This window comes from Arachis ipaensis, chromosome B01 (assembly GCF_000816755.2).
Source record: "Arachis ipaensis cultivar K30076 chromosome B01, Araip1.1, whole genome shotgun sequence".
NCBI classification, from domain to species: Eukaryota; Viridiplantae; Streptophyta; class Magnoliopsida; order Fabales; family Fabaceae; genus Arachis; species Arachis ipaensis.
Window position 1 is genome coordinate 124,502,489 of NC_029785.2, and position 21,859 is coordinate 124,524,347.

At 37.2% G+C, this 21,859-nt stretch overlaps 1 protein-coding gene across 1 annotated transcript in view; it reads right to left on the minus strand.

Moving 5' to 3' along the window:
• The window catches only part of LOC107619611 (endoglucanase 25), a 65,577-nt gene continuing 44,070 nt past the window's right edge, over positions 353-21,859 (minus strand). Inside the window, 5 exon segments of the mRNA XM_016321914.2 lie at positions 353-515; positions 518-621; positions 693-1,155; positions 1,360-1,559; positions 1,562-1,672. Of these exon segments, the coding sequence (XP_016177400.1) occupies positions 468-515; positions 518-621; positions 693-1,155; positions 1,360-1,559; positions 1,562-1,672 (926 nt within the window). The 3' untranslated portion in view covers positions 353-467.

Here is a 21,859-nt window from a genome sequence, read left to right on the forward strand (position 1 = left end):
ATGAATATAATCATATGCCTACCTATTAAATTTTGACATATTCATTATATTATGAAAAAGTATAGGTAACCAACAACATTTTTAAACAATGTTTGAACGAAAAAAATAATATAATTATTAAATTTTTTAAAAATACAATTTAATCAATAAAAAAATATTTTATTAAAGAATATTTTGGTAAGCAAAATTTAATGATAAAATATAAAATTTTTGTTAATAGATATTTTTTTAAAAAATAATTTATTTTTTCTTAAAAAATGGATAAAGTTAATATTAGTTAACATAAAAACTTTAAAATGGATTCAAGAGGAGGTTTTTTAAAAGTTAGAAGAGAAAGGAATATACATTTATAAAATAGAGGAGAGAAGAGTGTTATTTTAGCTAGCAGGAGAGGAGAGTGGAATTTTCTCTAATACTAATTAATTGGAAGATTATGTAGTGGATGGATCATGGATGTATGCATTTTATTATTTACCTCTTGTTCTGTTAAAGCTTGTAAAAATTGGTAGGTAGGAGGCTAGGAGCACATAATTATGTTGGTCTGATTGTGAAATGAACGTAACACTTCCGCATATGGATATCCAGGACTCAGGAACAATCTCAAATGACTCAAAAGAACCTAATGAATTAAATAATATATTACATTACTAAACTGAAAACACAGTCTGATTTATAAATTTAATTATGTATCTGGGCAGTAGGAAACTTGTTATCCCAGCTGAGAACACCATAGTTGGGGCTTCCACGAAATGCACCGGCATGTTTGGCAATGCCTGGTGTAGTGGCAAACTTCAGGTACGACGAGTTGCCGGTTGCATAGTACATCCATGCCCCTCCCCAAATAAACTCATCCCAATAACTTGTCTAGTTGTACAGCCTCTCAGCCTTCGAACCAGCTGCACTGTATCTCCCTCTCCCATCCCTCGAAAACTTGAACAATGTTATGGCCCCATGAACGAGTTTCTCCGCATAGCTTTTGTCGTCCTTGAACACAATGGAGGCCGCCGCTAAGGCCGCAGCCATCTCTGCTGCAAGATCCGAGCACCCTTGATGGCATTCCGTCACAGCTCGCGGATAATCGATGTCCTTCGGACCCATCCAACAGTGTTGCTCATTCGGAGTATTATTACTATTTTCCCCGCAGATCCAACCTAACTATATAAATAATTAATTAAGTAACCATGTATTAAATTAAAAATAACAGAGATATTATCAGAAGCTAAAAATTCAAGTGCAGTCAATCCACGTGGAGTGAATAGTTCAAAAACGTTAAATGATTTAACTAAATTTTCATATCTAACGACTCTCAATTATCAATTTTATATTAAGTTAACTGAGTTTTAACTTTTTCAGAATTACTTGTGAAACAAGAGTGTCGATGGTGTCAGCTGTATTGTTGAAGGTCTTGAGAAGGTAGTCAGTGCCCCATTTGATGATGTCCTTGACATGGGAAAGCTCCTCAGCAGCTTCGTATTTGGCGCTGTATTCAATGACGCTCCATGAGAGCATGGTCATGGCAAATGATTGAGGGAAGTGCAACTTTGTGGCATCTCCGCCTTATAGTACCCACCCACCAGATTCTTTATGGTGCCAGATACACCGGGTCCCTTTCCGTCTTCAACACACGAGTCACCCCTCCACGATACATTGTTATGCTTTGGGAGTTTTTCAGCTGAATCAATAAATCACCACACAAAAAATCTCAATTTTAAGAATCTTCTACGTCCTAATCGTATCAATTTAAGTAGTTTGGATATATAATTCCTAAGTTATGTATATGAGTAATTCTCCACGTTCAAAGCAATTTAACATCCAAGTTCATTAAGTGATTTGAGTTACGCGTCTTTTTTTCATTTTCTCCCCTTGAGCTTCTTCTTTTTCTTCTTCTTGTTTCAAATTCACTTCTTTTTCATCTTTTTCACTTTGAATGCTACGTCTTCTTCTCCTCCTTCTTCTTCCAAACCATAATTTACTCTTCGGAATCCGGTGTGTGAAAGCGCGGGTGTTCCTTCCTGCCTACCTTCTCCGTTGATTTCCATAGGGCGACCTATTTCAAGGACACAATTTATTGGATCGGAAGCAAAACAACACTGTTTTTTGATCTGAAGGAAGAATGCATGAAGGATGACATGCCTCCATTGCCGCCGGAACCTTGTCATTATGGATACAATCTTGCGCCTACATGCGGTTACATGAATTTGGCTGGATTTGAATCTGGTGAGTTCTCTGTATGCGTCTTTCGGTTGAAGGAAGATTATTCTTCACCAAGGTAGGTTCACATGCACAGCATTAATCTTCGATCTTTAACAAACTGCTTTTGATAGAATTAGATGCCCTTATACTTATAGAAGCGACGACTTATTCTCTGTAAGGTACGGATATATTTACAGTATAATACATCTCAATGAAGATAATGAGGATGACATGGGTTTGTTGATACACCTATCGGATAAAGTTGTTGTTTTGCGGTTAAAGGATAGAACTTATTACTGTGTGTGGGACGTACCAATGGACAGATGGTATAAAATAATTTTAAGAGTTTAATTTAATTGCTATGAGCTAAATATGTTATCCAATAGTAAGTTTATATGTCCACTCAGTAAGTTAATCTCCTCTAATTCACATCAAATGCCGTTGTCAGTGGTCATTCAATATGAACGAAGATGAAGCTCATGCAATTCATTCTCCTTTTGATCCTATTCAAAACGCCACAAACAAAGTCAAATCTTTCGGATAGAAGAATGAAGCTCAATATTCTAGCCTTAACGCCACAGAAACCTCATTACCCATAACTAATGAGATTATATGTCACATAATTGTCCATTATATAAATTCGAATTCAATGATAATACAATTCGCTTGAGTAACTTCGGCATAATTATTCAGAATGATAATGGTTGTGTGATGTGCAACAAGGAAGTTGAATCTGTTCAACACTTGTTTGTTACGTGTGAGTTTGCTTGGCAGGTTTGGTGTGTGTGGATCGCTCATGTGGGTCGGGCATGGTACATCCCGGAGTCCATAAGAGAACATTTTGAGAACTGGAGGATGATGCCTATTTGAAAAGACGAGTGTAAAACATGGTTAATGGGGTTCTTCTCAGTTATATGGAATATCTGGCTGTGTAGAAATGAATTCATTTTCTAGATAAGACAACGGTCGTGGTGGAATACATTGCTAGATCGTTTTGTAGTTCGAAGGAATGGTGTGAAAATAATTCATGTTGTTGATGGATATGTCGGAGATGACATAGGAGTTGCTTCGTATCTTTTATTGTTGTATGCTCTAGCGAGTGTGTTGAGCGTGTTTGTCTTTCAAAAAAAATTAGTGTATAAATAGTATTTTTTTAAATCTATATGTGATCAATCTTGTTACGATGATACATAATAAAGTAGAGTTAATACTTAAAATGATCTCTAAAATTTGACTCCTGACTCGATTTAGCTCTTAAATTTTCAATTGACTCTAATTGTATCCTGAAATTTTGACTCGTGCCTCAATATGGCCCTTCCGTTGTTTTCCGTCACCGAAAAGCTGACCTGACACATTTAGCTGATACCTGACACTTTAACGATTAGATGATGTGGTCAAATTCTTTAGAACATCAATTTAACCCCTCACAATTTGAATATAAAACCTAGCCGCTCCAATCCTCCCAAATCGTAGTAGTTTCTTCAAGAGTTGTAAAGGACGTTGGGGAGCTGCAACCAAGGCTCAAGTAGTTCTAGTAGAGTTCGTTCGCATGGTGGTTGGGTGAAGAACACACAGATACAGGTGGGAAGGTTCTGCATTGGTGTGGTTGTGGGTTACGACCTGTTCTTTGATGGTCTAGGACGGATTCTAATCCATAGAGACTATTTTATGGATGCCCTAACTATAATGTGAGTTGGTTGAATTGTTGTAACTTGATTTTGTGTCTTATTTCTCAAATTCTTCTTGATTTTGTAGTTGTTCTTCCTCTCAATATTTATCTGAGTTTTTGGTGTTGTAGACTGCCGATAAGAGATGGTGTGACTTTTTTTAAATGGACAGATGTTGAAGAACAAGAAGTCACAATGTATTTATTTTTTACTAATATAGTGTATTTATTTGTCTAATAAAATGAAGAATAACTAACTTAAAAAAATGAATAAGTAACGACAGATAAATAAAAAAGATTTTATATGAGATAGTTAATATAAATTTACCAATTATACTACATGTACACTAAAATTTTTTGTTTGAAAGAAAAACTCAACACAAAAAGTGGAGCACAGAGGACAAAAACACAAGTAAAACAAACAAATCTAATAAAGGAGAGACAAACAAAACAAGCGAAGAAAAAGAATAGCCCCTAGTCATCCCCGGCATAGCCATCAATAACAAAAGGAATCTGCACCTAGCCACTCCTTGAAATTTAGAAAACACATGTTAATTATCTCTCAGCCCTTCTGCCTTTATTCTAAATTTTTTTTTTGTTTCTTTCCAACCATATGTTCTAAATAATCACACTAAAGCACACTATCCATCTCTTGCGTTCCTCCTTCCTGTTTGATAACTCAGTCCAACTTAGGAAATGCTCCTTTAATGTACCTGAACAAGACCATTGTCTACTAACATATGATATCCAAGCACACTATACCTACCAAGAAAAATTATAGCAAAAAAATAAGTGGTCACTATTTTCAACACCTTCGTTACATAAAACACAAAATTTATCTTGTTGGTTAATAATCCTAAACCGACTCAGTCGCTCCTTTGTATTGATCCTGCCAGTCAAAACAAACTAGATGCACAACTCTACTCTTGGAGGCACTAACCCTTTCCATATAGTCCTAGTGAAGCTGTAGCTTTTTACATCCTCCGGAACCAATTTCGCTTGCAACACCTGCGCAAATGAGTTAGTTAAAAAATACCTTGTTTATTATATTTTCACACCACTCTATCCTCTCTACCATATGCAAGTTTGACCAGTCTTAAGGTATCGTGCATCTGGTTCACTAGATCCAACTCCCGCTGGAACAGATCTCACCTCCATTGGAAGTTTCAAATCCACTCAAACTCATCCCAAAACCCACAATCCCATATCACTTATCCTTTTTTATTTGAAACCGAGAAAAGTCTTGGAAAACGATATTTTAAAGAGCTTCCAATAAACCAGACATCCTCCCAGAATCTAGTTCTTCTCCCATCGCTGACCTCCATAGACAATCCAGTAATCAATTTCTGTCCAACTTGTTGATTTGTGAATTGTAATTGACAAATATCATTCCACAGACCCCCTACCAGGTAGTTCCTGGGTGAACACAAGCTCATTTGGATTCAGGTTATTACACACCTTCTTCCACAGTGGACATTCCTTCTTAGAAAAGCGCCATCACCACTTAAACAGAAGAGTTGTGTTGTCAATCATATCATCCCCAACTCCCAACCCGCCTAACCTTTTAGGAGGCTGCACCACTTTTCACTTAACCAAAGCCATATCATCCCTCCCATCCTACGTACTCCACAGAAATCTTCTCTGCAAAGAAATCAGTTTCTCTGCTACACCTTTTGGCATCTTATATAAGCTAAAATAATAAATTGGAAGGCTATTCAACACAGATTTGAGAAGCACCAACTTACCGACTTTATTGAGAGCGTTGGCTTTTAAGAGACTAAGATTTTCCTCCACTTTGTCTATTATTTCCTTCCAAGTCTTAACCAACCTCAGATTTGCTCCTAGCGAGATAACCAAATATTTGACTGGAAGAGTGGATTCCTTACAACCCAGCACACTACACATATGTTGTACCTGATGCGTGAGCATCTTATCTATCTTTTCCTTGTGAATTTGTACTTGAATTGCTAAGTTTAATCAAAATTTAAATATCTTTTGGCCACCATGGATGCTACTTTAAGTTGTGCATAATTCTATTTATTTCAGGTAGCATTCGGAGGGATTTGACGGAGTTCTGTAGCAGAAAAGGAAGAAAGCGAATGATGTTGTCAATCCTGACCTCCTTGCACTCAAACGGGATTATCTTGAGCTATAGAGGTCCAATTAACATGATTTCAAGGCATTAGAAAGCTAACTTTCAGGGCTTTCCAACGATATATAATAGTGCATATTTCGCCTCCAGCAACCTCTGCATCCTCCATGTTGAGCGTGAATTTGAGAACTCCCAAGGAAGCATACGCTGCCTTCTCCACACTGAACTTGGGAAAAGCCAAGTTCAGTGTGGATTCAAAGGAACACGCTAAAGACGCCACTGCCTCCTCCACGCTAAACTTGGAAATTTTCAAGTTCAGCGTGGATCCTGATAATACCAGTGGTCCCCAATCTCTAAGTTAAGCGTGGATCCTGATAATACCAGTGGTCCCAATCTTATTCCAAAGGCTGCACGCATAATTTAATTAATTTTGATTAAATTTGTATTTTATTTTAAAATAGGAAAAGATATTATTTTAGTTTTAGAAAATAGATTTTTAAATTAATTAGGATTAGATATAAAAGGGAAAAGAAACTTCTCTTCTCTTGGATTATTCCACCTCATTCCAATTTACAGTTTAAGAGAATCCTAATTTCCACTCTGAACTATGAGCAACTAAACCTCCACCGTTAAGGTTAGGAGCTATGTCTATTATATAGATTTATTCTATTATTTTTCTAGTTTAATTCATGTACTGATTTATAATTCAAGAGTTGTTTTCGTTCGTTATCTTATGAATTTGGGTAGAACGGAAGTATGACCCTCTTTTTAATTGAGTTTTTGTATAACTTGGAAAAGCTCTTTACTTGAACAACAGCTTGAAAACAATTTCTCTTAAATTCTAATTATCTGGATTTAACGGGATACGTGACATATAATCCTCTTATATTTGGATAATTAGGATTTTTGTGGCATAATAACTAGAATTAAACTTCACCCTCTAATTGGAATTAATTGACCAAGGAATTGGCAGTTGATGAGAATTAGAAGAGTCTAAAAAAGGTCCAAGGAATTAGGGTTAGTCACATATAGTTTGCCATGAATTAAATGTTGCATGATTAAAATAGTTAGTACAAAAAGTCAATCTGAAAAATAGATAACTCTGAAACCTTAACTGTTTCTCCATATATTATTCTCAACTTATTTACTGCCTGTCTTCTGATATTCTGAATTTACTGTTTAATACTTTTGAACTCTCAAACATCATTTTCTGCTTGCCTAACTAAGTAAATCACTTAACCATTGTTGCTTAGTCTATCAATCCTCGTGGGATCGACCCTCATTCACTTGAGGTACTACTTGGTACGACCTGGTGTACTTGCCGGTTAGTTTGTGGTTATAAATTCCGCACCAGTACCCATTGCTCGTCACAGTTAATAAAAATCAAGCTAGATTTATCAAAATTAGTGCTTAAACCCGACATCAGCTCAAAGCAGCAAATCAGCCTCCTGTAGTTTTTCATTGTCTCTTCTTCGAGTGGGCAGAACAAAATAGTATCATGCAAACTGAAGATGCGACAATTCAATATGATCTCTCCCAACCAACAACAAAAATATGCGACCATTTCTAATAACCTCTCCAATCATTTTATATAGGATATCAACAATATATATACATTAAAATTAATTATGAATATAAAATAATAACTAATTTTAGTGTATAAATAATATTTTTTTAAATCTATATGTGAACAATCTTGTTACGATGATACATAATAAATTACAATAAAATCATTTGATATATATATAAAACCAACACACCCAGTGAGATAATAGATAATGTTTGATGGTGGTTGTTGTTTCAGCAAAGGATATAGTTATTAACCTTAGCTTTCATGTAAGTATTGGTATTCTCTTTTGAAATTGGTTCGTTGGTTCTAGCTAAATATTTTTAGAAGTTTCTTGATAACAACAAGGGTCTTAAATCTTAATATTGATTTTTTTTCCAATAAAAAACTAAATTATATTTAGAGATTATAGTTAATAGACTTTATATTAAATATTAATACTTTTTTAGAATATATATACATGAAAAGGATTTAGATGGTATGATTTGCACGTAAAATTGAAGCATTAGTTTTTAGATTATAGATTTAGTTTGTAAATTTATTTTTTCATTGAAATATTTCTTTTATTTACTTTGAAAACTATTTTCTAATTATTATAAAGTTATTCTTTTATTAATAAATTAGGATATATAATTAAGAGGCAGAGCTAATACTTTAAGTTTTAGAGTGTAAATTTAATTTGTAAATAGCTTTTATTCTTTATGATTTGTAAAATATGTTTTCTATTAAAGAAACTATAATATTGCTTTTATTTGTTTTAACAACATTTTTATAAATTATAATCAATTTTTTATAACTTTATTACGTGTAATGTGTGCACTTTAACATGTCCGTGCAATTCAACTAGCAACAGAATAGAACAGAATATTATTAATTCACTTCAAATTAAAAAATAAAAACAGCATCTGCCATTTCTGGTCTCCAGAGGCATCTTCAAGCGTCGCTTCACTTTCTCTCTCTTCGATCCGACTCACTCAACCGACACCCCCATTCGTCCATTGTCATCGCCTAAACATCTCTGCGAATGTCCGATCGTGTCGTGCGTTATTTTTTGCGTTGCTCATCTGTGTGCCAACCATACACCAAGTTCGTCTTTATTGTTGTAGCTCACCACCACCATTGACAACAACGACAACCACCTCGACGCCAACGCATTGTTCGAAGCCATGTCCACTCCGTTCTCGCCTCTCACGGCTTTGACTGCAAGATTTCATGGCGGTTCTCGCTTTTTCCTTCCCTTCTTCCTCTGGCATCTTTGCCATGAGCCTCACAACGCCGCACGATATGGATGTACATGCTAGACGTGCTGTGAGAAGGTATGCAGCAGAAGTTTTATATACGCACGTGGATATTTATTTTTCATGTAAATGAAATATATTTTTTTAATATAAATGGGATGTTTATTCTTCATGTAAATGAAATGTTTGTTCTTCATACAAAAGTCGAGGGATTAGAAGGAAGTATAATTAGAATTAAAAGGGAGGGGGATAGTTAAAATTTCCAATAATAGAGTTAAAAGAATTTTTTTAACTTGATTTAGGGTGGTTTTTTTAATCCTCTGTAGCCTACAAATCAGCTCATTGTTTATGTTATTCATATTTTTTATTGTCTAGCGAAACCTATATAAATAATACTAATTGACATAATTTGATTCTAATTATACCCTAATAATATCTCATTAATTCAAAATTTAATTCTTAAAATTAAAATGAATTTTTCTTTTTTTACTTTACGTTGTAAAAAAAATGTTCTTTCCTATCTTTTCTCAAATTCAAAAGTTATCTTGCTTAGCTCCCTATCCTAATTGAAAGTGAGATATATATAAACAGTAACACACTCGTGAAAGATTGAAAGCAAAGTGAAGAACAACCATGAGTGACAACAAAGAGTTAATCTCTTCTTTAGCTGAATCAATTGAAGGAAATGATTACTTACTCACTCAAATCCTTATTCGTGTGCCTCTCAGAGATATCATAACCTTTAAATGTGTCTCCAAGCGGTGGCTCTCTCTCATCTCCGATCCTTTCCTCAGCCGCAGCCACGCCACCGTAAAACAAAGAGTTTCCAGTTTGTTCTTAGATCTCGCCCCAAACACTGGATCGTATCAGGAAGTGAAATTCTTCTACTTAGACAAGAAAATCTACCGCTCATCCTTTTCATCATTCTTCCCCAAAAACCCCGATCTACGTTCTTCACTGATAACACAATCTTGCAACGGCTTGATGCTGCTCGAATCGAAAGACCCCGTGTTTATCTATAACCCTACCACCGAAGACAAGAAAACCTTGCCGGCTTGCCCTCTTGCTTTCCATCGTTTGATCCATTAAATTTGCATTGCTCTCTAGCTTTTGATCCCATGCGTTTTCTCGGTTATAAGGTTATCTGCATTTTTTGATGGCGTGAATTCAAAGAATGAATGCTTCCAAACCATGATTTACTCTTCGGAATCTGGTGTGTAGAAGCGCGGGTGTTCCTTCCCGCCTACCTTCCCCGTTGATTTCCAAAGGGCGACCTATTTCAAGGACTCAATTTATTGGATCGGAAGCAAAACGACACTGCGTTTTGATCTGAAGGAAGAGTGCATGAAGGATGACATGCCTCCGTTGCCGCCAGAACCTTGCCATTATGGATACGTTCTTGCGCTTGCATGCGGTTACATGAATTTGGCTGGATTTGAATCTATTGAGTCTTCTGTATGCGTCTTTCGGTTGAAGGAAGATTATTCTTCACCAAGGTGGGTTCACATGCACAGCATTGATCTTCGATCTTAAATTTTTCAATCTGCTTTTGATAGAATTGGATGCCCTTATACTTATAGAAGCGACGACTTGTTCTCTGAAAGGTACGGATACGTTTACAGTATAATACATCTCATTGAAGATAATGAGGATGACATGGGTTTGTTGATACACCAACCAAACAAAGTTGTTGTTCTACCAGTCTCCAGAGGAATCCTCAAGTGTGGCTTTACTTTCTCTCTCTTCGATCTGACTCTACCCAGCTGACACCAACATTCGTCCGTTTACGTCGCCTAAACATCTCAGTGAATGTCCGATCATGCCGTGCGTTGTTTTTTGCGCTGCCCGTCTACGTGCCGACCGTACACCAAGCCCGTCTTTATTGTTGTAGCTCACCACCACCGTTGACAACAATGGCAACCACCTTGACGCCAATGCAGTGTTCAAAGCCATGTCCACTTCGTTCTCGCCTCTCACGGCTTCGACCGCAAGATTTCATGGCGGTTCTCGCTTTTTCCTTCTCTTCTTCCTCTGTCATCTTCGCCATGAACTTCACAACGCTGCACGATATGGATGTAAAAGGCTACGTCTACAGCAACATGCTGGACGTGCTGCGAGAAGGTATGCAGCAGAAGTTTTATATACGCACGTGGATGTTTATTTTTCATGTAAATGAGATATTTATTTTTAATATAAATGGGATGTTTATTCTTCATGTAAATGAAATGTTTGTTCTTCGTACAACATTCGACGAATTAGAAGGAAGTATAATTAGAATTAAAAGGGAGGGGGATAGTTAAAATTTCCAATAGTAGAGTTAAAAGAATTTTTTTAACTTGATTTGGGGTGGTTTTTTTTTAATCCTCTGTAGCCTACAAATAAGCTCATTGTTTATGTTGCTCAAATTTTTTATTGTCAAGTGAAACCCATATAAATAATACTAATTGACATAAATTGATTCTAATTATACCCTAATAATATCTCATTAATTCAAAATTTAATTTTTAAAAATAAAATGAATTTTTCTTTTTTTATTTTACGTTGTTAAAAAAAAACGTTCTTCCCTATCGTTTCTCAAATTCAAAAGTTATCTTGCTTAGCTCCCTATCCTAATTGAAAGTGAGATATATATAAACAGTAACACACTCGTGAAAGATTGAAAGCAAAAGTGAAAAACAACCATGAGTGACAACAAAGAGTTAATCTCTTCTCTAGCGGAAACAATTGAAGGAAACAATTACCTACTCACTCAAATCCTTATTCGTGTGCCTCTCAGAGATATCATGACCTTCAAATGTGTCTCCAAGCGGTGGCTCTCTCTCATCTCCGATCCTTTTTCTGCCGCTGCCATGCCACCGTAAAACAAAGAGTTTCCGGTTTGTTCTTAGATCTTGCCCCCAACACTGGATCATATCAGGAAGTGAAATTCTTCTACTTAGACCAGAAAACCTACCGCTCATCCTTTTCATCATTCTTCCCCAAAAATCCCGATCTACGTTCTTCACTGATAACACAATCTTGCAACGGCTTGATGCTGCTAGAATCGGAAGACGCCGTGTTTATCTATAACCCTACTACCGAAGACAATAAAACCTTGCCCTCTTGCTTTCCATCGTTTGATCCATTAAATTTGCATTACTCTCTAGCTTTTGATCCCATGCGTTTTCTCGGTTATAAGGTTATCTGCATTTTTTATGGCATGAATTCAAAGAATGAATGCTTCCAAACCAAGATTTACTCTTCAGAATCCAATGTGTGGAAGCGCGGGTGTTCCTTCCCACCTACCTTCCCCATTGATTTCCATAAGGTGACCTATTTCAAGGACTAAATTTATTGGATTGGAAGAAAAATGACACTGTATTTTGATCTGAAGGAAGAGTGCATGAAGGATGACATGCCTTCGTTGCCACCGGAACCTTGTCATTATGGATACGTTCTTGTGCTTGCACGCGGTTACATGAATTTGGCTGGATTTGAATCTGGTGAGTTCTCTGTATGCGTCTTTCGGTTGAAGGAAGATTATTCTTCACCAAGGTGGGTTCACATGCACAGCATTGATCTTCGATCTTTAACTTTTCAAACTGCTTTTGATAAAATTGGATGCCCTTATACTTATAAAATCGAAGACTTGTTCTCTGCAAGGTACGAATACATTTACAGTATAATACATCTCATTGAAGATAATGAGGATGACATGGGTTTGTTGATACACCTACCGGACAAAGTTGTAATTCCACTGGTCTCTAGAGGCATCCTCAAGTGTGGCTTCACTTTCTCTCTCTTCAATCTGACTCCACCCAGCTGACACCTCTATTCATCCGTTGACGTCGTCTAAACATCTACGTGTATGTCCAATTGTGCCGTGCGTTATTTTTTTCGCTGCCCATCTGCGTGCTGACCGTACACCAAGCCCGTCTTTAATGTTGCAGCTCACCACTAGCATTGACAACAACGACAACCACCTCGAAGCCAACGCATTGTTCAAAGCCATGTCCACTCCGTTCTCGCCTCTCACGGCTTCGACCGCAAGATTTCATGGCAGTTCTCATTTTTTCCTTCCCTTCTTCCTCTGCCATCTTCGCCATGAACCTCACAACGCCGCACGATATGGATGTAAAAGGCTACGTCTACAGCAACATGCTGGACGTGCTACGAGAAGGTATGCAGCAGAAGTTTTATATACGCATGTGGATGTTTATTTTTCATGTAAATGAGATATTTATTTTTAATATAAGTAGCATGTTTGTTCTTCATGTAAATGAAATGTTTGTTCTTCATACAACAGTTGAGGTATTAGAAGGAAGTATAATTAGAATTAAAAGGGAGGGATTGTTAAAATTTCCAATAGTAGCGTTAAAAGATTTTTTTTAACTTGATTTGGGTTGGATTTTTTTTAATCCTCTGTGGCCTACAGATCAGCTCATTGTTTATGTTGTTCAAATTTTTTATTCTCTAGCGAAACCCATATAAATAATACTAATTAACATAAATTGATTCTAATTATACCCTAATAATATCTCATTAATTCAAAATTTAATTTTTAAAATTAAAATGAATTTTTCTTTTTTTACTTTATGTTGTTAAAAAAAAACGTTCTTCCCTATCTTTTCTCAAATTCAAAAGTTATCTTTCTCAAATTCAAAAGTTATCTTGATTAGCTCCCTATCCTAATTGAAAGTGAGTTATATATAAACAGTAACACACTCGTGAAAGATTGAGAGCAAAGTGAAGAACAACCATGAGTGACAACAAAGAGTTAATCTCTTCTTTAGTGGAAACAATTGAAGGTAACCATTACTTACTCATTAAATTTGCATTACTCTCTAGCTTTTGATCCCATGAGTTTTCTCGGTTACAAGGTTATCTGCATTTTTGATGGCATGAATTCAAAGAATAAATGCTTCCAAACCATGACTTACTCTTCGGAATCCGGTGTGTGGAAGTGTGGGTGTTCCTTCCGACCTACCTTCCCCGTTGATTTCCATAGGTCGACCTATTTCAAGGACTTAATTTATTGGATCGTAAGCAAAACTATCCTGCGTTTTGATCTGAAGGAAGAGTACATGAAGGATGACACGCTTCCATTTCCGCCGGAACCTTGTCATTATGGATACGTTCTTGTGCCTGCATGCGGTTACATGAATTTGGTTGGATTTGAATCTGGTGAGTTCTCTGTATGCAACTTTCGGTTAAAGGAAGATTATTCTTCACCAAGATGGGTTCACATGCACAGCATTGATCTTCGACCTTTAATTTTTCAAACTGCTTTTGATAGAATTGGATGCCCTTATACTTATAGAAGCGACGATTTGTTCTGTGTAAGGTATGGATACGTTTACAGTATAATAAATCTCATTGAAGATAATGAGGATGACATGGGTTTGTTGATACACCTATCGGACAAAGTTGTTGTTCTACCGGTCTTCAGAGGCATCCTCAAGTGTGGCTTCACTTTCTCTCTCTTCGATCTGACTCCACCTAGCTGACACCCCCATTCATTCGTTGACGTTGCCTAAACATCTACGCATATGTCCAATCGTGCCGTGCGTTTTTTTTTCTGCTGTCCATCTGCGTGCCAACCGTACACCAAGCCCATCTTTAGTGTTGCAGCTCACCACCACCGTTGACAACAACGACAACCACCTCGACGCCAATGCATTGTTCAAAGCCATGTCTACTCCGTTCTCGCCTCTCACGGCTTCGACCACAAGATTTCATGGCGGTTCTCGCTTTTTCCTTCCCTTCTTCCTCTGCCATCTTCGCCTTGAACCTCACAACGCCGCACGATATGGATGCAAAAGGCTACATCTACAACAACATGCAGGACGTGTTGCGAGAAGGTATGCAGCAGAAGTTTTATATCCGCACGTGGATGTTTATTTTTCATGTAAATGAGATATTTATTTTTAATATAAATGGGATGTTTATTCTTCGTGTAAATGAAATGTTTGTTCTTCATACAACAGTCGAGGAATTAGAAGGAAGTATACTTAGAATTAAGAGGGAGGGGGATAGTTAAAATTTCCAATAGCAGAGTTAAAAGTATTTTTTTTAACTTAATTTGGGGTGATTTTTTTTTAATCCTCTGTAGCCTACAGATCAGCTCATTGTTTATATTGTTCAAATTTTTTATTGTCTAGCGAAACCCATATAAATAATACTAATTGACATAAATTGATTCTAATTATACCCTAATAATATCTCATTAATTCAAAATTTAATTTTTAAAATTAAAACAAATTTTTCTTTTTTTATTTTACGTTGTTAAAAAAAACGTTCTTCCCATTCTTTTCACAAATTCAAAAGTAATCTTGCTTAGCTCCCTATCCTAATTGAAAGTGAGATATATATTAACAGTAACACACTCGTGAAAGATTGAAAGCAAAGTGAAGAACAACCATGAGTGACAACAAAGAGTTAATATCTTATTTAGTGAAAACAATTGAAGGAAATGATTACTTACTCACTCAAATCCTTATTCGTGTGCCTCTCAAAGATATTATAACCTTCAAATGTGTCTCTAAGCGGTGGTTCTCTCTCATCACCAATCATTTCTTCAGCCGCTGCCTCGCCACCGTAAAACAAAGAGTTTCCGGTTTGTTCTTAGATCTCACCCCAGTCACTAGATCGTATCAGGAAATGAAATTCTTTTACTTAACAAGAAAACCTACCGCTCATCCTTTCATCATTCTTTTCCAAAAACCCCGATCTACGTTCTTCACTGATAACACAATCTTGTAACGGCTTGATGCTGCTCGAATCGGAAGACGCCGTGTTTATCTATAACCCTACCATCGAAGACAAGAAAACCTTGCCCTCTTGCTTTCCATTGTTTGATCCATTAAATTTGCATTACTCTCTAGCTTTTGATCCCATGCGTTTTCTCGGTTACAAGGTTATCTGCATTTTTGATGGCGTGAATTCAAAGAATCAATCCTTCCAAACCATCATTTACTCTTCGGAATCCGGTGTGTGGAAGCGCGGATGTTCCTTCTTGCCTACATTCCTTGTTGATTTCCGTAGGGCGACCTATTTCAAGGACTCAATTTATTGGATCGGAAGTAAAACGACACTACGTTTTGATCTGAAGGAAGAGTGCATGAAGGATGACATGCCTTCGTTGTCACCGGAACCTTGTCATTATGGATACATTCTTGCGCCTGCATGCGATTACATGAATTTGGCTGGATTTGAATCTGGTGAGTTCTCTGTATGCGTCTTTTGGTTGAAGGAAGATTTTTCTTCACCAAAGTGGGTTCACAAGCATAACATTGATCTTCGATCTTTAATTTTTCAAACTGATTTTGTAGAATTGGATGCCCTTATACTTATAGAAGTGACGACTTGTTCTCTGTAAGGTACGAATACCATTACAGTATAATACATCTCATTGAGGATAATGAGGATGACATGGGTTTGTTGATACACCTAATGGACAAAGTAGTTGTTTTACCGGTCTCCAGAGGCATCCTCAAGTGTGGCTTCACTTTTTCTCTCTTTGGTCTGACTCCACCCAGTTGACACCCCCATTCATCCGTTGACGTCGCCTAAACATCTCCGCGAATGTCCGATCATGTCGTGCGTTATTTTTTGCGCTGCCCGTCTGCGTGCCGACCGTACACCAAGCCCGTCTTTATTATTGCAGCTCACCACCATTGTTGACAACAATGACAACCACCTTGATGCCAACGCATTGTTCAAAGCCATGTCCACTCCATTCTCGCCTCTCACGGCTTCGACCGCAAGATTTGATGGCGGTTCTTGCTTTTTCCTTCTCTTTTTCCTCTGCCATCTTCGCCATAAACCTCACAACACCGCACGATATGGATGTAAAAGGCTACGTCTATAGCAACATGCTGGACGTGCTGCGAGAAGATATACAGCAGAAGTTTTATATACGCACATGGATGTTTATTTTTCATGTAAATAAGATATTTATTTTTAATATAAATGGGATATTTATTCTTCATGAAAATGAAATGTTTGTTCTTTATACAACAGTCGACAGATTAGAAGGAAGTATAATTAGAATTAAAAGGGAGGGGATAGTTAAAATTTCCAATTGTAGAGTTAAAAGAATTTTTTTAAACTTGATTTGGGGTGTTTTTTTTAATCCTCTTTAGCCTACAAATTAGCTCATTGTTTATGTTGTTCAAATTTTTTATTGTCTACCAAAATCCATATAAATAATACTAATTGACATAAATTGATTCTAATTATACCCTAATAATATCTCATTAATTCAAAATTTAATTTTTAAAATTAAAATGAATTTTTGTTTTGTTTACGTTATTAAAAGGAAAACGTTCTTCCCGATCTTTTCTCAAATTCAAAAGTTATCTTGCTTAGCTCTCTATCCTAATTGAAAGTGAAATATATATAAACAGTAACACACTCGTGAAAGATTGAAAGCAAAGTGAAGAACAACCATGAGTGACAACAAAGAGTTAATCACTTCTTTAGCAGAAACAATTGAAGGAAACGAATACTTACTCTCTCAAACCCTTATTCGTGTGCCTCTCAGAGATATCATAACCTTCAAATGTGTCTCCAAGCGGTGGCTCTCTCTCAACTCCGATCCTTACTTCAGCCACTGCCACGCCACCGTAAAACAAAGAGTTTCCAGTTTGTTCTTAGATCTCACCCCAACACTGGATCATATCAGGAAGTGAAATTCTTCTACTTAGACAAGAAAACCTACTGCTCATCCTTTTCATCATTCGTCCCCAAAAATCCGATCAACATTCTTCACTGATAACATAATCTTGCAACGGCTTGATGCTGCTCGAATTGGAAGATGCCGTGTTTATCTATAACCCTACCACCGAAGACAAGAAAACCTTACCCTCTTGCTTTCCATCGTTTGATCCATTAAATTTGCATTACTCTCTAGCTTTTGATCCCATGCGTTTTTTCGGTTATAAGGTTATCTACATTTTTGATGGGGTGAATTCAAAGAATGAATGCTTCCAAACCATGATGTACTCTTCAGAATCCGGTGTGTGGAAGCGCGGGTGTTCCTACCCGCCTACCTTCCCCGTTGATTTCCATAGGGTGACTTATTTCAAGGACTCAATTTATTGTATCGGAAGCAAAACGACACTGCGTTTTGATCTGAAGGAAGAGTGCATGAAGGTGACATGCCTCCGTTGCAGCCGGAACCTTGTCATTATGGATACGTTCTTGTGCCTGCACGCGGTTACATTAATTTGGCTGGATTTGAATCTGGTGAGTTCTCTATATGCGTCTTTCGGTTGAAGGAAGATTATTCTTCACCAAGGTGGGTTCACATGCACAGCATTGATCTTCGATCTTTAATTTTTCAAACTGCTTTTGATAGAATTGGATACCCTTATACTTATAGAAGCGAAGACTTGTTCTCTGTAAGGTACGAATACGTTTACAGTATAATACATCCCATTGAAGATAATGAGGATGACATGGGTTTGTTGATACACCTACCAGACAAAGTTGTAATTCTACTGGTCTCCAGAGGCATCCTCAAGTGTGGCTTCACTTGCTCTCTCTTCGATCTGACTCCACCCAGCTGACACCCTCATTCTTCAGTTGACGTCATCTAAACATCTACGTGTATGTCCAATTGTGACGTGCGTTATTTTTTGCGCTGACCATCTGCGTGCCGACCGTACACCAAGCCCGTCTTTATTGTTGCAGCTCACCACCACCGTTGACAACAACGACAACTACCTCGACCCCAACGCATTGCTCAAAGCCTTGTCCACTCCGTTCTTGCCTCTCGCGGCTTCGACCGCAAGATTTCATGGCAGTTCTCGCTTTTTCCTTCCCTTCTTCCTCTGTCATCTTCACCATGAACCTCACAACGCTGCACAATATGGATGTAAAAGGCTACGTCTACAGCAACATGTTGGACGTGCTACGAGAAGGTATGCAGCAGAAGTTTTATATACGCACGTAGATGTTTATTTTTCATGTAAATGAGATATTTATTTCTTAATATAAATGGGATGTTTATTCTTCATGTAAATGAAATGTTTGTTCTTCATACAACAGTCGAGGGATTAGAAGAAAGTATAATTAGAATTAAAAGGGAGGGGATAGTTAAAATTTCCAATAGTAGCGTTAAAAGAATTTTTTTTAACTTGATTTGGGTTGGGTATTTTTTTTAATCTTCTGTGGCCTACAGATCAGCTCATTGTTTATGTTGTTCAAATTTTTTATTGTCTAGCGAAACCCATATAAATAATACTAATTGACATAAATTAATTCTAATTATACCCTAATGTCCACTCCGTTCTTGCCTCTCGCGGCTTCGACCGCAAGATTTCATGGCAGTTCTCGCTTTTTCCTTCCCTTCTTCCTCTGTCATCTTCACCATGAACCTCACAACGCTGCACAATATGGATGTAAAAGGCTACGTCTACAGCAACATGTTGGACGTGCTACGAGAAGGTATGCAGCAGAAGTTTTATATACGCACGTAGATGTTTATTTTTCATGTAAATGAGATATTTATTTCTTAATATAAATGGGATGTTTATTCTTCATGTAAATGAAATGTTTGTTCTTCATACAACAGTCGAGGGATTAGAAGAAAGTATAATTAGAATTAAAAGGGAGGGGATAGTTAAAATTTCCAATAGTAGCGTTAAAAGAATTTTTTTTAACTTGATTTGGGTTGGGTATTTTTTTTAATCTTCTGTGGCCTACAGATCAGCTCATTGTTTATGTTGTTCAAATTTTTTATTGTCTAGCGAAACCCATATAAATAATACTAATTGACATAAATTAATTCTAATTATACCCTAATAATATCTCATTAATTCAAAATTTAATTTTTAAAAATAAAATGAATTTTTCTTTTTTTACCTTACGTTGTTAAAAAAAAACGTTCTTCCCTATCTTTTCTCAAATTCAAAAGTTATCTTGCTTAGCTCCCTATCCTAATTGAAAGTGAGATATATATATATATATATATAAACAGAAACACACTCATGAAAGATTGAGAGCAAAGTGAAGAACAACCATGAGGGACAACAAAGAGTTAATATCTTCTTTAGCGGAAACAATTACTTACTCACTCAAATCCTTATTCGTGTGTCTCTGAGAGATATCATAACCTTCAAATGTGTCTCCAAGCGGTGGCTCTCTCTCATCTCCGATCATTTCTTCAGCCGCTGCCATGCCACCGTAAAACAAAGAGTTTCTGATTTGTTCTTCGATCTCGCCCCCGACACTGGATCGTATCAGGAAGTAAAATTCATCTACTTAGACAAGAAAACCAACTGCTCATCCTTTTCATCATTCTTTCCTAAAAACCCCGATCTACGTTCTTCACTGATAACACAATCTTGCAATGGCTTGACGCTACTTGAATTGGAAGACGCCGTGTTTATCTATAACCCTACCACCGAAGAGAAAAAAACCTTACCCTCTTGCTTTCCATCATTTGATCCATTAAATTTGCATTACTCTCTAGCTTTTGATCCCATGAGTTTTCTCGGTTACAAGGTTATCTGCATTTTTGATGGCATGAATTCAAAGAATAAATGCTTCCAAACCATGACTTACTCTTCGGAATCCAGTGTGTGGAAGTGTGGGTGTTCCTTCCTACCTACCTTCCCCGTTGATTTCCTTAGGTCTACCTATTTCAAAGACTCAATTTATTGGATAGTAAGCAAAACGACCCTGCGTTTTGATCTGAAGGAAGAGTGCATGAAGAATGACACGCTTCCGTTTCCGCCGGAACCTTGTCATTATGGATACGTTCTTGTGCCTACATGCAGTTACATGAATTTGGCTAGATTTGAATCTGGTGAGTTCTCTGTATGCGTCTTTCAGTTGAAGGAAGACTATTCTTCACCAATATGGGTTCACATGCACAGCATTGATCTTCGATCTTTAATTTTTCAAACTGCTTTTGATAGAATTGGATGCCCTTATACTTATCAAAGTGACAACTTGTTCTATGTAAGGTATGGATACGATTACAGTATAATACATCTCACTTTCTCTCTCTTCGATCTGACTCCACCCAGCTGACACCCCCCATTCATCCGTTGACGTTGCCAAAACATCTACGCATATGTCCGATCGTGCCGTGCATTATTTTTTCTGCTGCCCATCTGCGTGCCAACCATACATCAAGTCCGTCTTTAGTGTTGCAGCTCACCACCACCATTGACAACAACGACAACCACCTCGATGCCAACGCATTGTTCAAAGCCATGACCACTCCGTTCTCGCCTCTCACAGCTTCGACCGCAAGATTTCATGGCGGTTCTCGCTTTTTCCTTCCCTTCTTCCTCTGCCATCTTCACCATGAACCTCACAACGCTGCACGATATGGATGTAAAAGGCTATGTCAACAGCAACATGCTGGACGTGCTGCGAGAAGGTATGCAGTAGAAGTTTTATATATGCATGTGGATGTTTATTTTTCATGTAAATGAGATATTTATTTTTAATATAAATGGGATGTTTATTCTTCATGTAAATGAAATGTTTATTCTTCATACAACAGTCGAGGGATTAGAAAGAAGTATACTTAAAATTAAAAGGGAGGGGGTGGTGCACGAATTGTAAATCACACTTTTCACAACTCGTACCACTAACCAGCTAGTGCACTGGGTCGTCCAAGTAATACCTTACGTGAGTAAGGGTCGAATCCCACGGAGATTGTTGGCTTGAAGCAATCTATGGTTATCTTGTAATTCTTAGTCAGGATATCAATTATAATTATCAGTTTGGATTGCGAAAAATAAAAGAGCATGAATGAAATACTTGTTATGCAGTAATGGAGAATGTGTTGGAGTTTTGGAGATGCTTTGTCTTCTGAATCTCTGCTTCCCCCCTGTCTTCTTCTTCACGCATGCAAGGTTCCTCCTATGGCAAGCTGTGTGTTGGTGGATCACCGTTGTCAATGGCTACCATCCGTCCTCTCAGTGAAAATGGTCCAGGTGCGCTGTCACCGCACGGCTAATCATCTGTCGGTTCTCACTCATGCTGGAATAGGATCCATTGATCCTTTTGCATCTGTCACTACGCCCAACCCTTGTGAGTTTAAAGCTCGTCACAGTCATTCAATCCCTAAATCCTACTCGGAATACCACAGACAAGGTTTA